The 15,139-nt window shown below is 45.4% G+C and overlaps 1 protein-coding gene across 1 annotated transcript; it reads right to left on the bottom strand.

Annotated features, from left to right (window-relative positions):
• Positions 1 to 513: 513 nt before the first annotated feature.
• Positions 514 to 10,698, bottom strand: LOC142574220 (uncharacterized). The gene is made up of 3 exons (XM_075683365.1): positions 10,255 to 10,698; positions 3,480 to 3,584; positions 514 to 1,617 (listed from the first exon to the last, which is right to left on the bottom strand). Exons 1-3 carry the CDS (start codon positions 10,427 to 10,429, stop codon positions 1,568 to 1,570), a joined length of 330 nt encoding a protein of 109 aa, XP_075539480.1. The 5' UTR covers positions 10,430 to 10,698; the 3' UTR covers positions 514 to 1,567.
• Positions 10,699 to 15,139: the final 4,441 nt, after the last annotated feature.

Genomic DNA, 15,139 nt, shown 5'->3' with positions numbered 1-15,139 from the left:
ATCGGGACAAAAGTGCCTTGTGCTTGTTGAGACCAATGCGCGTAGATCGATTTGCGAAAATATGGAAAGTGGATTGCTGGCGAACCACTTACAGTAGCTGAACACATTCTTTTGACAGCCATAGTTTAGATGACTTGAAAGCGCTGTATCGCATATCTTTTCTCGACTGAAAAGACACAAACTCTACCTGTCGATGTCCTCCTGTGATCTTTTTTCCTTTTGTTTTGGTTTTGTGTACTGAGCTTGTATAACCTAGTATTCCGGCTCCCTCATCCTTGCCTGTATCCTACTCTATCTTTGTTTTTGTTTTGGTTCTTGTGTACTGAGCTTTTGCTATGTTGTATCCCTGGTCCCACTCCTGCCTACGACTTTAAGAATAGACCGGAAGTATATAATAAATAAATAAATAAATAAATAAATAAATAAATAAATAAATAAATAAATAAATAAATAAATATCGACAATAACGTTGAGTGGCATCACGTGGAATGTTACAGCAAACGTCTCACAGTGTGAGGTAGTCATAGGTGCTTTATTCTTTTGTTTAGTTAGCACAAGGTATAAATAAACTTTAGCTAACATCATAAATGAAAGTGCTCATCATGCGTAACTATTATCGAGACAGAGAGAGAAGAAAAGGATAAATGAAATGCAGGGAGTCTAACCAAGATGGAGCTCGGCTGGCTATCAAGTTCGCCGATATTGCGATTTATATAAAATAATATCCTGGCAACACATTTAGTTATTCGGCTTGAAAGCGCAAAACGATTCCTCGCGGCATATAGCGGGCAGTTCTGTGTCGTCTCCATGATAATGAATTTACTGTTCAATTAGGATCGACAATTTGTAGTATCACGATTCAGATTGCATAAAGATTTGATCAAATAAAACCACGATGAGTTGTACCTCTCACTGATATATCGCTTCTAGATATAATCGACCAAGTGTAGGTCTTGTTCTTGCCGATGAGCGACAACTGCTCGAAATTAAACACTGAAATTCGCCACAACCTCGCATGTGGCGGTGTGGGCCTTTCGCGTGACCGGTAAGAACCACAATTCATGAAAGAGCTTCACCGCTATGTTTCTTATGTTTCACGTTAGATATATGAGCGAAGGCAGCAAAATGGTACGGGGGCAAAAATAGTTGTCGACACAGATAGAAAAGTCAGACCGCCCTTTCTAACGTAACGCAACTAGTAAACGATGCCAAAATGCATATATTACAGCTGTTGGTTTTGAAAACTTCATCATTGGCCTATACCTAGAGATGTTTCCAACTGTTAAAACAATTGGCGACAAACTGCCATCAAATATTGGACATTTATCTAAAGCCGATATTATCAGGTCAATTTTACATGCAGTTAAAAACACCATGTCCATCATAACAGCTTCAGAACTGTAGACGGTGGAATATCTCTTCCATCATAGGAGTAAAGTGCACTCAAGGAAGTCTTTGCTTTGTGATCGCTTTGTTGTTCCTGCATCATGTTCACCGTGGTCCATTCCGGAGTGCCGGCATCTTCCTGTCGCTGGATCAAAGTCGTCTCCACGAGACTCCATAACGATCATCGAACTTGCACGATGATAGGAGATGGCTCGTCGTTAATTACAATCACTGGAAGGGAAAATAACGGTGCCATGGTCTTATAAGTGACTCATATAGAACTTGGGAAGGGAGGCTATTCTCTCTTTCCTTGAGGAAAGGAGAAAATATAAATATAAAAATGATTCCTCCTTATTATTTGCCGTCTGAAGCGCAGCTTAATGTATAAACGCAACTTGTGCAGCAGGTGAGGCCAACGAGGAAAATGCCACGCTTGCGCTTAAAAACTGAATTCTGAGGTGAAATAGCCACTCACTATGTATGCTACTTTTGATTGATACCTACGGAACACATTTGTACACTTCCGCCTGCAACAAGGCGCACGAAATTAGAAGTGGCCTGTGTTTTGCAACATATACAAAGAGCTTATGAATGTGAGAATGATGCTTTGTTGCACTCTACTACGCAAGTCGCGTGTAATGGTACGCGAAATGTAGTTCTATCAATATTTTTTTTTTGATTCCTGGGTTGCCACAGTGCATAATGTTGGAATGAAACAATATATAAGAATCATGCATAGACAGGTTCATGAAGAGCCGCAATATCAAATTATGAACTGTCTTGTCGATGAGTCATTCTTATTAACCTTCAGGTTCGTTACGTTGAAACTTCTCACCCCTACGTAGACTTTCGCGGACGGACTCTGTCCCAGGTCACGTACAGAGTAGATGACGGTCATTTACTGCAGACACGGGAACGATGCACTTGTGACACTGGACATTCTCTTCATATGGTTGACCCCAGGTACAAGCAATAGATGTTGTAAAGGCTGCTTCGGCCCTCGAAGTCTTCCTTCCTCCTTTCTCCGAATGAATTGGACAATGTGTGTGACGGCTACTTGTCAGAAGGTACTTGTGACAAACAGTGTACTTTTTTTATTTGAACATCTTTTCAAAAAAGCTCACAAACTTGCGCGCATCACGATGTAATGATGGAAAGATATAGCGCAAGAAATCAGGAAAAAAGCAAGGACAAAGGACAGAGCGCAACGTTATCAATGCCTGCAGACCAATCCGCCCGGCAATGCATGTTACCCGAATCACTTCCCGGTATACAGAATAATTATCGGCCCAGGCGGATAACATTTGCAAGGAAAAGCAAAGCAGTCGATCCATTAATGAACTATTTGGCCATAGTGAAATTCTTAGCTATAAACTTCAGGGCAGAAATTTATAATAGAAAGTTGAAGAGGCTTGTCATAAAACCTAGTTCTGTGTTTAGAGACTGAAAAAACAAAAACAAGAAACATACATAATTATCGTCAAATTGTTCGTTTAACTTACCTGATTACGCACGCGACAAGCGGAGCGCGGCTAGCGGTGAAAATCCCCATGTGAGGCAACAGAGTGGCATAAACTGAACCTCGGCTATACGGCGTGGTAAGGCGGTCCATCTCGCCCATGCTGCTTATGGGACTCTGCATTGCAGCGGCAGGTATGCAGAGCGCAATGCAGCCTCAGATTGTGGGAAGAAGGGGAAGGCGACATCAGTTTCATTTACGTCAGCTTTTTACGTCACAGAGAGGTTTGATGGGGCCACCTGTGTTCTTTTTGAATTTAAAAGATAAACACTTGCCGTAAATTGCATGATGAGGGAGGTAATGAATGCACTTAGATTAGTTGGTAAAGAAATAGCTTTGTTTTTTCGTTGCAAATCATGTCCGCTTGGGCAGGCTGTAATTTAGGCTGTATTAAAGCAGGCTGTAATAAATTTAGACGTGTATAAGCAATTTCTTTTATGCAAAAAATAATAAACACACTGCGCACCTATAAAAATCACCTTCTTCTCGACAAAGGACAAGTCGTGTGCTGCCAATTTCGCGTAACTCTGCGAGGACAAGGGAAAAGCGATTGCTAAAATGGGTAGCTAAATACCTTTCGGTGGCTCTTTTTTGATGACAATTGTGGACGCAGAGCCTGATGATGGGACTATTACATTCGTTGAATCCGATGATCCCGTTTGAACAACTATAGTTTCACCTGGTATACAAAGAGTCAGAATATAGAGGCACCAATTAGCGGAAAGTTAAATAATGCTTCTAAACTGGCGATTGAACAAAGATCAGGAATTTAGACTTGTCCCTCAAACACGAGTGACAGCAAGGCATTCACAATATTGAGCATTCTTAAGGCAGCGAATCGTAACGCCTGTGAGTTACGAAACGTCGCCTACACGAGGGGCTCTAGGTGCTCCGAGGCCACTGTAGTGGTCTGCCTCGGCCTATCCGCCTCCAGCCACATGTACACACGCACTCACCCACGGAAACGGGCCAGATATTTCGACTGTGCATATCCACGGAAACGGGCCACATTTTTAGACTGCACATACCCACGGAAACGGTTTACATTTTTAGACTGCACATATCCATGGAAACGGGATACATTTTCAGACCCACGGATACGGACCAGATATTCAGACTGTACACATCCACAAAAACGGGCCACATATTTAGGCCGCACATACCCACAGAAACGGGCCACATCTTTAAGCTGCACATACCCACGGGAAAGTGCCACATTAATTTAGACAATACATACCCACGGGAACGGGCCACATGTTTAGACTGTACATGCCCACAGAAACGGGCCACATGTTTAGAATTTAGACTGTACATGCCTACGGGAACGGGCCACATTTTTAGACTGTACATGTCCACAGGAGCGGACCACATTTTTAGACTGCACATATCAAACGGAAACGGGCCACCTTTTTAGACTGCACTATCCCACGGAAACGGGCCACATTTCCAGACTACATATCCATGGAAACGGACCACATTTATAGACCCACGTAAACGGGCCAGATATTTAGACAGTACATATCCACGGAAAGGATCAACATATTTAGACTGCATATACCTACGGAAACGGGCCACATCTTGAGGCCCTACCTACCCAAAGAAACGGGCCACATTTTTGAAGCTGCGCATACCCACGGGAATGGGCCCCATCTTGAGACTACATGGCCGCGGAAACGGGCCACGCTTATATATTGTAGATACCCACTGAAACTGGCCGCATTTTAGACTGTACATACCCACGGAAATGGGCCTCATTTTTAGACTGCACATACCCACGGAAACGAGCCACATTTCTAGACTACATACCCGCGGAAGCGGGCGGCATTTTTGGACTACATTCCCATGGAAACGGGCGACATTTTTAAGCTTTACATAGCGACGGAGACGGGCCACATTTTTAAGCGGATCATACCGAGGGGAACGGCCCCCATTTTTAGACTGTACATACCCATGGGAACGGGCCCCATTTTTAGACTGTACATTCCCACGGAAACGGGCCACATTTTTAAGCTGCACATATCAACGGAAACGGGCCACATTTTTAGACTGTAAATTCCAAGGTAAATGAGCCACATTTTTAGACTGTACATTGCCACGGAAACGGGCCACATTTTTAAGTTGTACATATCCACGGAAACGGGCCACATTTTTAAACTGTAGATTTCCACGAAAACGGGTCACATTTTTAAGCGGCACATACCCACAGAAACGGGTCACATTTTTAGACTGTACATACCCACGGAAACGGGCCACATCTTTAGACTGTACATTCCCACGGAAACGGGCCACATTTTTAAGCTGTACATATCCCCGGAAACGGGCCACGTTTTTAATCGGCACATATCCACGGAAACGGGCCACGTTCTTAAGCGGCACATACCCACAGAAACGGGCCACATTTTTAGACTGCACATACCCACGGCAACGAGTAACATTTTTAGACTGTACATTCTCACGGAATTCGGGCCACATTTTTAATCTGTACATATCTACGGAAACGGGCCACATTTTTGGACTGTACATTCCCACGGAAACGGGCCACATTTTTAGACTGTACATTCCCACGGAAACGGGCCATATTTTTAAGCTGTACATTCCCACGGAAACGTGCCACATTTTAAAGCTGTACATATCCACGAAAATGGGCCACATTTTTAAGCGGCACATAACCACGGGTACAGCCCACATTTTTAGACTGTACATACCCATGGGAAAGGGCCACATTTTCAGACTGCACATTCCCACGGAAACGGCCACATTTTTAAGCTGTACATATCCAGGGAAACGGGCCACATTTTGAGGCGGCACATACCCACAGAAACGGGCCACATTCTTAAGCGGCACATACCCGCAGGAACGGCCCACATTTTTACACTGAACATACCCACGCGAACGGGCCTCATTTTAGACTGCACATTCTCACAGAAACGGGCCACATTTTTAAGCTGTACAATCCACGCAAACGGACCACTTTTTATGCGTCACATACCCACGGGCACGGCCCACATTTTTAGACTGAACATACCCACGGGAACGGGCCACATTATTAGACTGCACATTCCCATGGAAACAGGCCACATTTTGAGCTGCACATATCCATGGAAACGGGCCACATTTTTAGACTGTACATTCCCACGTAAATGGGCCACATTTTTAGACTACATTCCCATGGAAACGGGCAACATTTTTCGACTGTACATTCCCACGGAAACGGGCCACATGTTTAAGCTGTACATATCCATAGAAACTGGCCACATTTTTAGATTGTACATTCGCACGGAAACGGGCCGAATTTTGAAGCTGTACATACCCACGGGAACGGGCCGCATTTTAGGCTCTACATTCCCACAGAATTCAGGCCACATTTTAAGCTGTACGTATCTACGAAAACGGGCCAAATCTTTAGACTGTACATTGCCACGGAAACGGGCCACATTTGTACCCATATTTTTAAGCTGTACATATCCACGGAAACGGGCCCCATTTTTAAGCGGCACATACCCAAGGGAACGGCCCACATTTTTAGACTCTACATACCCACAGGAAAGGGCCACATCTTTAGACTGTACATTCCCATGGAAACGGGCCACATTTTAACGCGATAGCGTTAAGGAGCTCGTGTCGCAGAAAAGCCGGTGTCGTCGGCGTCGGTGTCGGGTGTCGGCGTCGGCGTCCGCGGCGTTGGCCGTGAGCGATAAATCATGGCAGGCACTTCTTAAATAAAAAGCAACTTCCAAGATGGGCTGGGTGGGAATCGAACCAGAGTCTCCGGAGTGTGAGACGGAGACGCTACCACTCAGCCACGAGTTCGATGCTTGAAATCGGTACAAATGCGCTTTTAGTGAACGCGGTGTTGCCTTAAAAACGTGCCGTAGAATGTTATACTGCGGTGTATATCGGTAATTATGAGCACGTAACTTACAGAAGTCGCATTTACACGAATAGCGAAGTACGTTTCCGCTACATTTCTTCTGCGCTTACCGCACACGCAGAGCCATCTTGCGGCAAACACAGAAGACCCCTCCTCTTAATGTACGGCGCTGCCCTGACAGGTGGCGCGCCATGCGCGCATTGGGGCTGTGCTGTGCGCGGACCGGTGCCAGGCGCGTTGCGGCCCCGACTCCCTCTCCCCTGGCGACGCTTCGCCGTGCTCCCACGCGGGTTGCAGAATCAAGCGCCGTTCCTTTCTTTAGATTACTATCTGTCTATCTCTCTGCCCGTGCCGATCACGACGTTTAGCTGGCGTAGATCGTTTCCCCCTCCGAGACACCGAGTTCTTTAGTTCGTTCCGTTTGCTCAGGCGCACGTTTCGTTGCCACGCAGAACGCTGCGTTGCTCGACGCTCTCCGTGTGATAGGTGGGCGCAAAGTCCGATGCCATCCCTGCGCCGTAGCGCTTTGTCTTACACCCCTTGGCGGGTCGATGGGAACGCTGTCGCGTTCCACTCTTGAAGGCGAAGCTTAAGCGTCCTCCAATTTTGAAGCTTTACATATCCACGGAAACAGGCCACATTTTTAAGCGGCACATACCCCGGGAACGGCCCCAATTTTTAGACTGTACACACCCACGGGAACGGGCCACATTTTGAGGCGGCACATACCCACAGAAACGGGCCACATTCTTAAGCGGCGCATACCCACAGGAATGGGCCACATTTTTAGACTGTACCTTCCCACGGAAATGGGCCACCTCTTTAAGCTGTACATATCAACGGAAAGGGGCCACATTTTCAGAGAGCACATACCCATGGAAACGGGCCACAATTTTAGACCCACGGAAATGGGCCACATATTTAGACTGTACATATCCACGGAAACAGGCCACATCTTTAGCTTGCATATATCTACGGAAACGGGCCACATGTTTAGGCCGTACATAGCCACAGAAACGGGCCACAGTTTTAAGCTGCACATACTCACGGGAACGGGCCACATTTTTGGACGGCACATACCCATGGAAACGGGACACATTTTTAGACTGTACATATTCACTGAAAAGGGTGACATTTTTAGACTGTACATGCCCACGGAAACGGGCCACATTTTTAGACTATACATAGCGAGGGAAAGGGGCCAGATATTTAGACTGTACATAGCCACGGAAACGGGCGACATTTTTGGATTGTACATGACCCCGGAAACATGCCCCATTTTTAGACTGTACATACCCACGGGAACGGGCCAAGTTTTTAGACTTTACATACCTACGGACACGGGCCACATCTTTGGACTGCGCACATCTATGGAAACGGGCCACATTTATAGACCCACCGAAACGGGCCAGATTTTTAGACTACACATATCCCTAGAAACGGGCCACATTTTGAGGCGGCACATACCCACAGAAACGGGCCAAATTTTTAGACTGTACATATCGACGGGAACGGGCCAGATTTTTAGGCTGTACATTGCCACACAAAGGGGCCACATCTTAAGCTTTACACACCCACTGAAACTGGCCACATTTTTGGACTGTACATATCCACGGATACGGGCCATATTTTTAGACATCCCATACCCACGGAAACGGGCCAGATTGTAAGACTGCATATCCATGGATATGGGCCAGATATTAAGACTGTACATATCTGCGGAAACGGGCCACACTTTTAGACTGCATATAACTATGGTCATGGGCAACACTTTTCGGCTGTACATACCCAAAGACACGGGCCACATTTTTAACCTGCACATACTCACGGGAACGGGCCACATTTTTAAACTGTGAATGCCCACGGAAAGGGGCCGCGCTTTTAGACTGTACATACCCACTGAAATTGGACATATGTTTAGACTGTACATACCCATGGAAACGGGCCACATATTTAGACTGTACATGTCCACGGAAACGGGCCACCTTTTTATACTGTAGATATCCATGTAAACGAGCCACATCTTTAGACCCACGGAAACGAGCCAGATTTTTAGATTTTGCATATCCGCGGAAACAGGCCACATTTTTAGATTGCACGTACCAACAGAAATGGGCCGCATATTTAAGCTGCACATACCCACGGGAACGGGCCACATTTTTAGACTGCGCATATCGACGGGAACGGGCCATGCTTTTAAACTGTACATGCTCACGGAAACGGGCCACGCTTCTAAACTGTACATACCCACTGAAACTGGCTACATTTATAGAGTGTACATACCCACGTTAACAGGCCACACTTTTTACTGCACATGCCTACGGAAACGGTCCACATTTCTAGACTGTACATACCCACGGAAACGCGCGACATTTTCAACCTGTACATGACCACGGAAATTCGCCACATTTTTATACTGCACATACCCACAGGAACGGGACATATTTTTTCATTCCACATACTCACGGGAACGGGGGACATTTTTAGACTTTACATACCCACAGAAACGGGCGACATTTTTAGACTGCGCATGCCGACGAGAACGGGCCACATTTTTTGACTGGACATACCCACGGACATGGTCCACATTTTTAGAGTGCAGATATCCATAAAAACGGGCCACATTTAGAGACCCACGGAAACGGGCCAGATTTTTAGACTGTACATAGCCATGGAAATGGACCACATTTTAAGACTGTGAAACCAACTGAAACGGGGCACATTTTTAGACTGTGCAACCCACGGAAACGGGCCGTATTTTAAAACTGTACATACCAACGAAAATTACACACATTTTCAGACGGTATAAGCGAATGGCTTTAGGGTGCTCAACCTTCGGGATCAGCCTATGAAGGAGGCTACGAATGGTAACACGGTGGCATGCCGTATCCGGAAAATTGGGGGTAACTCACAAAGAAAAACGCCGTCTATAAAGAAAGCACGACAAAGTATAATCATGATATGCACAGGGGGAGAATGCTGATGTTATCGTCGTAAATCGGTAAGAGCTTGTCGACAAAACCAGCGGCACGAAAAAGGAATATGAATATTACAGCTCACCTGTCCACGCTAGTTACAAGGAGGATCGAATCGCTCGCTATTTCTTATTTTTTGTGGTGGCAAAGACTGACCAATTCTCACGAGCTTCTGCGTACGTACTAATGGCGTTTGGTAAAATGTGAGAAAAATGCCAGAGCTGACAGGTGATAGCAGTTCATTTGGCCCCGTGGACGTTACTCTGCTGCTTTGCACTTTATACAAGCTGCTAACACCTAAGTCAGGCTAAATCTGCTGTCGCACTCACTGTAATGGCAACTGCAAAGAAAGCAGTCCCGTGCTACACAGTGACGATAAATTGTAATTGCGTTGTGCGACTTTTATAGGCTTTACGTTTAAATGCTCGAGGCTATTTGACCATACTTGTACAAAGCTTTTGTTAAGCTCCTATAACGCCCTTTGGCATGTATGGGAAACTTACCCAGTGCAGTGACAAGCATTGCTGTGAGGATTAGAAGCAGGGATCCCCAAATCATGTTCAATCCAGCGCCTTTCTCCTTATGCTGATTGGCAGCAGAGAAAAAAAATATGTTAACACGCTTGACGTACAGTAATGTGTTTGCGGCAGCGTGAATAAACGAAGAAGCTGATGCCATGGCAAAAATGTGCTTGGAGTGTGCGTGTTATTGTTATCGCAATAAACGAAGAGGTCATGGTGAGCTAAGGGCACCACCCTCCCCATGGAAGAAGTGTCACTCTTGTCGCACTCATGACGGTGTGGTAAAGATCAGATAAAATTAGCCGCAAGAGCTCTACGGCCAGTGCATTTGAACTGCGCGGTTCTCAGAGCTAGCTAGTTTGTTCTCCAGTGAAGCAACCTGAAAATTTGTTGGTTACTGTTGCTACCCCGTTGGACAACGTCTTCTGGAAAAGAAAAACAAGAGTGCTTCGGGAGGAACATAAACATACTTATCGAAAGTATTTTCAAAACTGATGAGAGATAACAAAGCCTGAGCTCACGGTTACCATGACACCAACACAGTCGCACAACCCGAGCACTGAAATGTCACGCTTAGCGCACAACTTCGCACTATATGGCTCACTAACAACGTGTACACAAGTGAAAAGCACTCTTACATACGGTGGTCGTAAGGTATTCCGGTCTACCGGAGGAACAATGCGCCGTTCATATGACGCACAGTCATCGCCGGTCTCTAGAGTCAGCTCCCCATGACTGTACATTTGGCTCTCTCACGCACACAGAAAGTTTTCCGTTGCTTGTCCACTTGGTATTTTCATAACGAAGGCATGGTGAAAACAGTGTACTGTCGGCGAAAAAAGTAAACGGACCACGGCTAAGATGACCAGAGCGGCTGCTGGGCCACGCCGGGGCACTGCTATCTCGCCCCGCGCGCTGACGGCGAGAGTGGCCCGAGTAACACCAGACTTCGCCCTTACTTTCACGCGGGGCCTTGTCACGCTTGATGAATTTCTGGTGCGCCGTTCGGTTGCTCTGGTGCTGACGGTCGCGACGAAGGGGACCGTGCGTTGCCGGTAGTCTAGCACATGGCGTTGCCGCACAGTAGCGGATGGCAGTCGGGCATCAAACCGTGGCACTGAGAAGGAACGAAGACCCATTCTGATTGTTGTTTTGCTTATATACACCTTATCTTTCATATTAGTGCATGTCACCGGCGTCCACCATTTGCGTCCTTCCCACGATGCATGATCTGCGTCACTGCTGATCGCGCTGTATCCGTATTTGAGTATTCCGTCTTTCCGTGCTCGCAGTCAGCAGCCCCGTAGTACCGTAGTTGCGTAGGTGCGTCTAGCTGTAGGCGGAACGCGTGCGCTATCATGCTTGCGTCTTTTAGCAACTTTTCGAATGCCTCTTCATGCACTCTCAAGTGGCGAAGGCCTCTAAGTTACGAAGCGACCAGTTGGCGTACCTGGATCCTTATCGGTGCTTGAAGAAAATTGTAGATTCTTTTTCTTTTGTGAACCGCGCCTTAGAGATTTGAAGGAAGCATTGCCGGACCGCATCATACAGAAGGAAAGGCGCAGCAAGGCTGGCGCTTTTATTCAAGCAACAGTTTTCAATGATTTATTCTACTTGAGGCTAATAATAAGCTGATGCATGGCTGGCTTATCAGAAATGAATGCATGCCAGGAATGTGTGCTTATTAGATGCCTATCCTTGTGCCACTTCTCATGTGCATCGGACTTACAACCATCGTGATTGTTACGAATTGCATATTTGTGAGAGGATCCCTAAACGCTGCACTGTAAACGAAAGCTTGTTCCCTAGATGCTCCCGAAGCGCTGGACTGTGAACGAGACTACGTGACGGATGTGCAACCAACATTGAGTTGAGCTGTAGAATTTTCTTTCAAATGGTTTCTCATTTTTGCACGGGGAATTATCCAGATTTCTATTCACACTAATAATTGATACACTCTTAGCGACGTCTCCAGAATGTACGGGTTGCGGCCGTAGCTGTTCTGTTGCACACACAGGCGAGAAAACAGGATCACATTGCAAACGTTATTTGCAATCTATCCATTCACTATGAAAGAGAAAGGGTGAGGAAAGGCTCGAGAAATCAGACTAACGGAGGAGAAACCTTCGTTGCCGAGAGGAACGAGTCCATTTGCATATTTGACTGACTATATATATATACATACATATATATATATATATATATATATATATATATATATTTGGATACAATGATGAGAGGAGTGAGAATAACTGCGTAGATGAGCGCGAGAAAAACATGTTAGAACTGTGCACTTGCCTAAGGCTAGCCGACAAATAAAGTCCCACAGAACTAAAGAGTCCTACGCCACGGTAAAGATTGTTTGTGAGCATTGACCCAGTTAGCGCCGATGTACTGGCGGGGAATCGGTAGATCCGGCTTCACGATGACGGCAGCAACGAGCGTGGAACGTGTGGAGGGGTCATGGACGGTCGAGGAGAGAACGGCAGGGTAGGCTCGGTGCAGTCTGGCCCCGGATAACCAACAAAATGCGCAGGGCTGCAACTCGTCACGGCCCAGGTAAAGCGGACCGTTGTCTGCAGAGGAAGCAACAGGCACGTGGAGTAGCCCGGCAGAAGGTGGACTTTGGGACCAGAACCCGACGAGCTCTCGCGGCCTGCCACTATTTGTTTCAGTGCCGCTGATGCCACTGATTATGATGATCATGACGTGGGCAGATGTCCTTGGTGCATACTCACGGGGACTGCCCAAGATTCGGGCAGATTTTACGTATGTCCTAAGGAAATAAATTTCTATGTTTGGTGCTTCTCCACGACGAGCTTCTCTCAGCGCTTTTCCCTTTTCCTCATCCTTCGCGTGTAATTTGGCTATTGGCCGAACATGTTCGTTTTTCTTTCCGGTTTTCTCCTTTTTATTTATATCCAGTCCACCAGATGCCAGTTGCATTTTCTCTTTGCGTTCTTCCTCACCTTCGACTAATTTCGCCGACGCACCGCGCAGCACCTCGCGGACCACGCACCACGTGATGAAATCGCGCACAACATGACAGTATTGTACAAAGCGCAATCAGGTTAGATTGGCGTGCAGGGCGAACCCTGCAATTTGGGGCAACCTTACTGACACATCTCCTTGTTTCTTTTATTGAAAAGAAAATGTTCCTTTGATTTGCTATTCTGTTTTTTGTTGTAAAGTGTGCGTTGGCAAAAGGACCCTGCAATTTGGGGCAACCTTACTAACACATCTCCTTGTTTCTTTTATTAAAAAGAAAATGTTCCTTTGATTTGCTATTCTGTTTTTTGTTGTAAAGTGTGCGTTGGCCAAAGGAATGTTCGTTTGTTTGAACCTTTCTGCATGTTCTTGGCCAGTAGGGCACGTATCCAACCATTCTTTTTATGTGAAAATCACCAGCAGATTGAAGCAAATTTTTCTTTGCCTGGAAGAGTGTCGAATTGCCCGTGGCTGAATTATTGGTGAACTTGTGTTGGGTCTTCATTATTCAGCGTATATGGATTATTAGAACATGGTCCGAGTTCATTAAAACGTGCAAATCATTCAATATATGCGCTTGTTTTTTGTTCAGGCGATATATAAATTGGTTTAGCTGACAACTATGCATTGTTTTCAGCATTCCAAGAGGTTTTTGCAGGGTTTGTGAGCTTGATGCAGCTGCAGGCTTCCTTGTAAAATAATAGTCAGAAAATCTCAATTAAGACATTCTAAATGCAGGAATGTCCCATTTTAAATGCGTGAAAATTTTAGGTAACTGAAGGTGGCCTTTTGAGCTTTTAACTCTTGTGCAATGCTCTGCATAGCCTTGAATAAGTACTGACACGTATGTAGGCAGAATAGTGATTGGTGAAGCAATCTTTCAGATGCTGTTATAGTTTACAAGTAAGAGCGAAACTGCATCAAATAGCTGCAACATAGAAAAATCAGCACCACTGTCGTTACTCGAACAAGTTGCAATAGAGTAAAAACTTACTCGGCACTCACTCTATAACCAGCTGCAATACAGGAAAATTAGCAAAACTCCAGTTATTCTCTTTCCACAGAGTAAAGCTGAAGTACTCTTGTGCTACTACCTCCTCTGAAAGAGGCAGTGTTGGGAGTATCTAGAGTAAATGTAAACTAAAAAAAGCGTCGATTTTTGTCAAGCAGCTGCTCCACTGATACAGCAACTCTTACAACTTGAATACGCCTTTTGTTTTTAAAGTGCAGATAGACACGGTGTCAGTAGGCAATAGAAATAGCCATTGCCTATTGAGAAAATGCTTAAGCATTTACATGCCAACAAAAACGAGCAGCAGTGTGATACGCACACAACAAAATATGGAGAAAGATCGCACAGCCCAGATAACCACTGGCGATAGAATCTTCTATTCCATATAGAAGTGATCTTGTATAGCTAAATACACGAACTAATGAGGCGCTTCGCAAATATCTCGGGAATATTGAATGAAAGGTCATCACCAAAACAGCCAGCAGAGGCAGTGAGTGATTGTCGTCACTGCGCTTTTTTTCTCGTGTTATTGCCAAGGTCTGGCTTGAGATTCCTTGAAATCCACGATGTGTAAGCAACGTAACTTGAACGGGCAGTTAAGCTATATATCAACTATATATTGCTGATGTGTAAGCATACACTACCGAATGCCAGTATTTATATGCAGTACAGAACCATGTATAAAAAAAAGAAAGCTATTGAAGCACAAGAAACATATATTTGTAATTGGTCACGATGAATGCGCACTTTTCATTACAGTATATTGGCAAAAGGATGAAAACAAATACACTTCACTTTCAGCAATTGCTTGCCGTGTTTAAACGCACAAATGTATGATCCATGAAATTGAAATTGAATGAAAACTTG

Source organism: Dermacentor variabilis, chromosome 3 (assembly GCF_050947875.1).
Source record: "Dermacentor variabilis isolate Ectoservices chromosome 3, ASM5094787v1, whole genome shotgun sequence".
NCBI classification, from domain to species: Eukaryota; Metazoa; Arthropoda; class Arachnida; order Ixodida; family Ixodidae; genus Dermacentor; species Dermacentor variabilis.
This window is presented reverse-complemented; position numbering and strand designations above follow the sequence as displayed.

Excerpts from the sequence above, each read along its gene's own strand:
- LOC142574220 (XM_075683365.1), bottom strand. The coding sequence starts at position 10,429 with ATGGCATCAGCTTCTTCGTTTATTCACGCTGCCGCAAACACATTACTG. Across the intron at positions 3,585-10,254 it reads AATGCTTGTCACTGCACTGG|GTGAAACTATAGTTGTTCAA; the intron begins GTAAGTTTCCCA and ends TTTGTATACCAG. Across the intron at positions 1,618-3,479 it reads CAAAAAAGAGCCACCGAAAG|TGATTGTAATTAACGACGAG; the intron begins GTATTTAGCTAC and ends TTTCCCTTCCAG.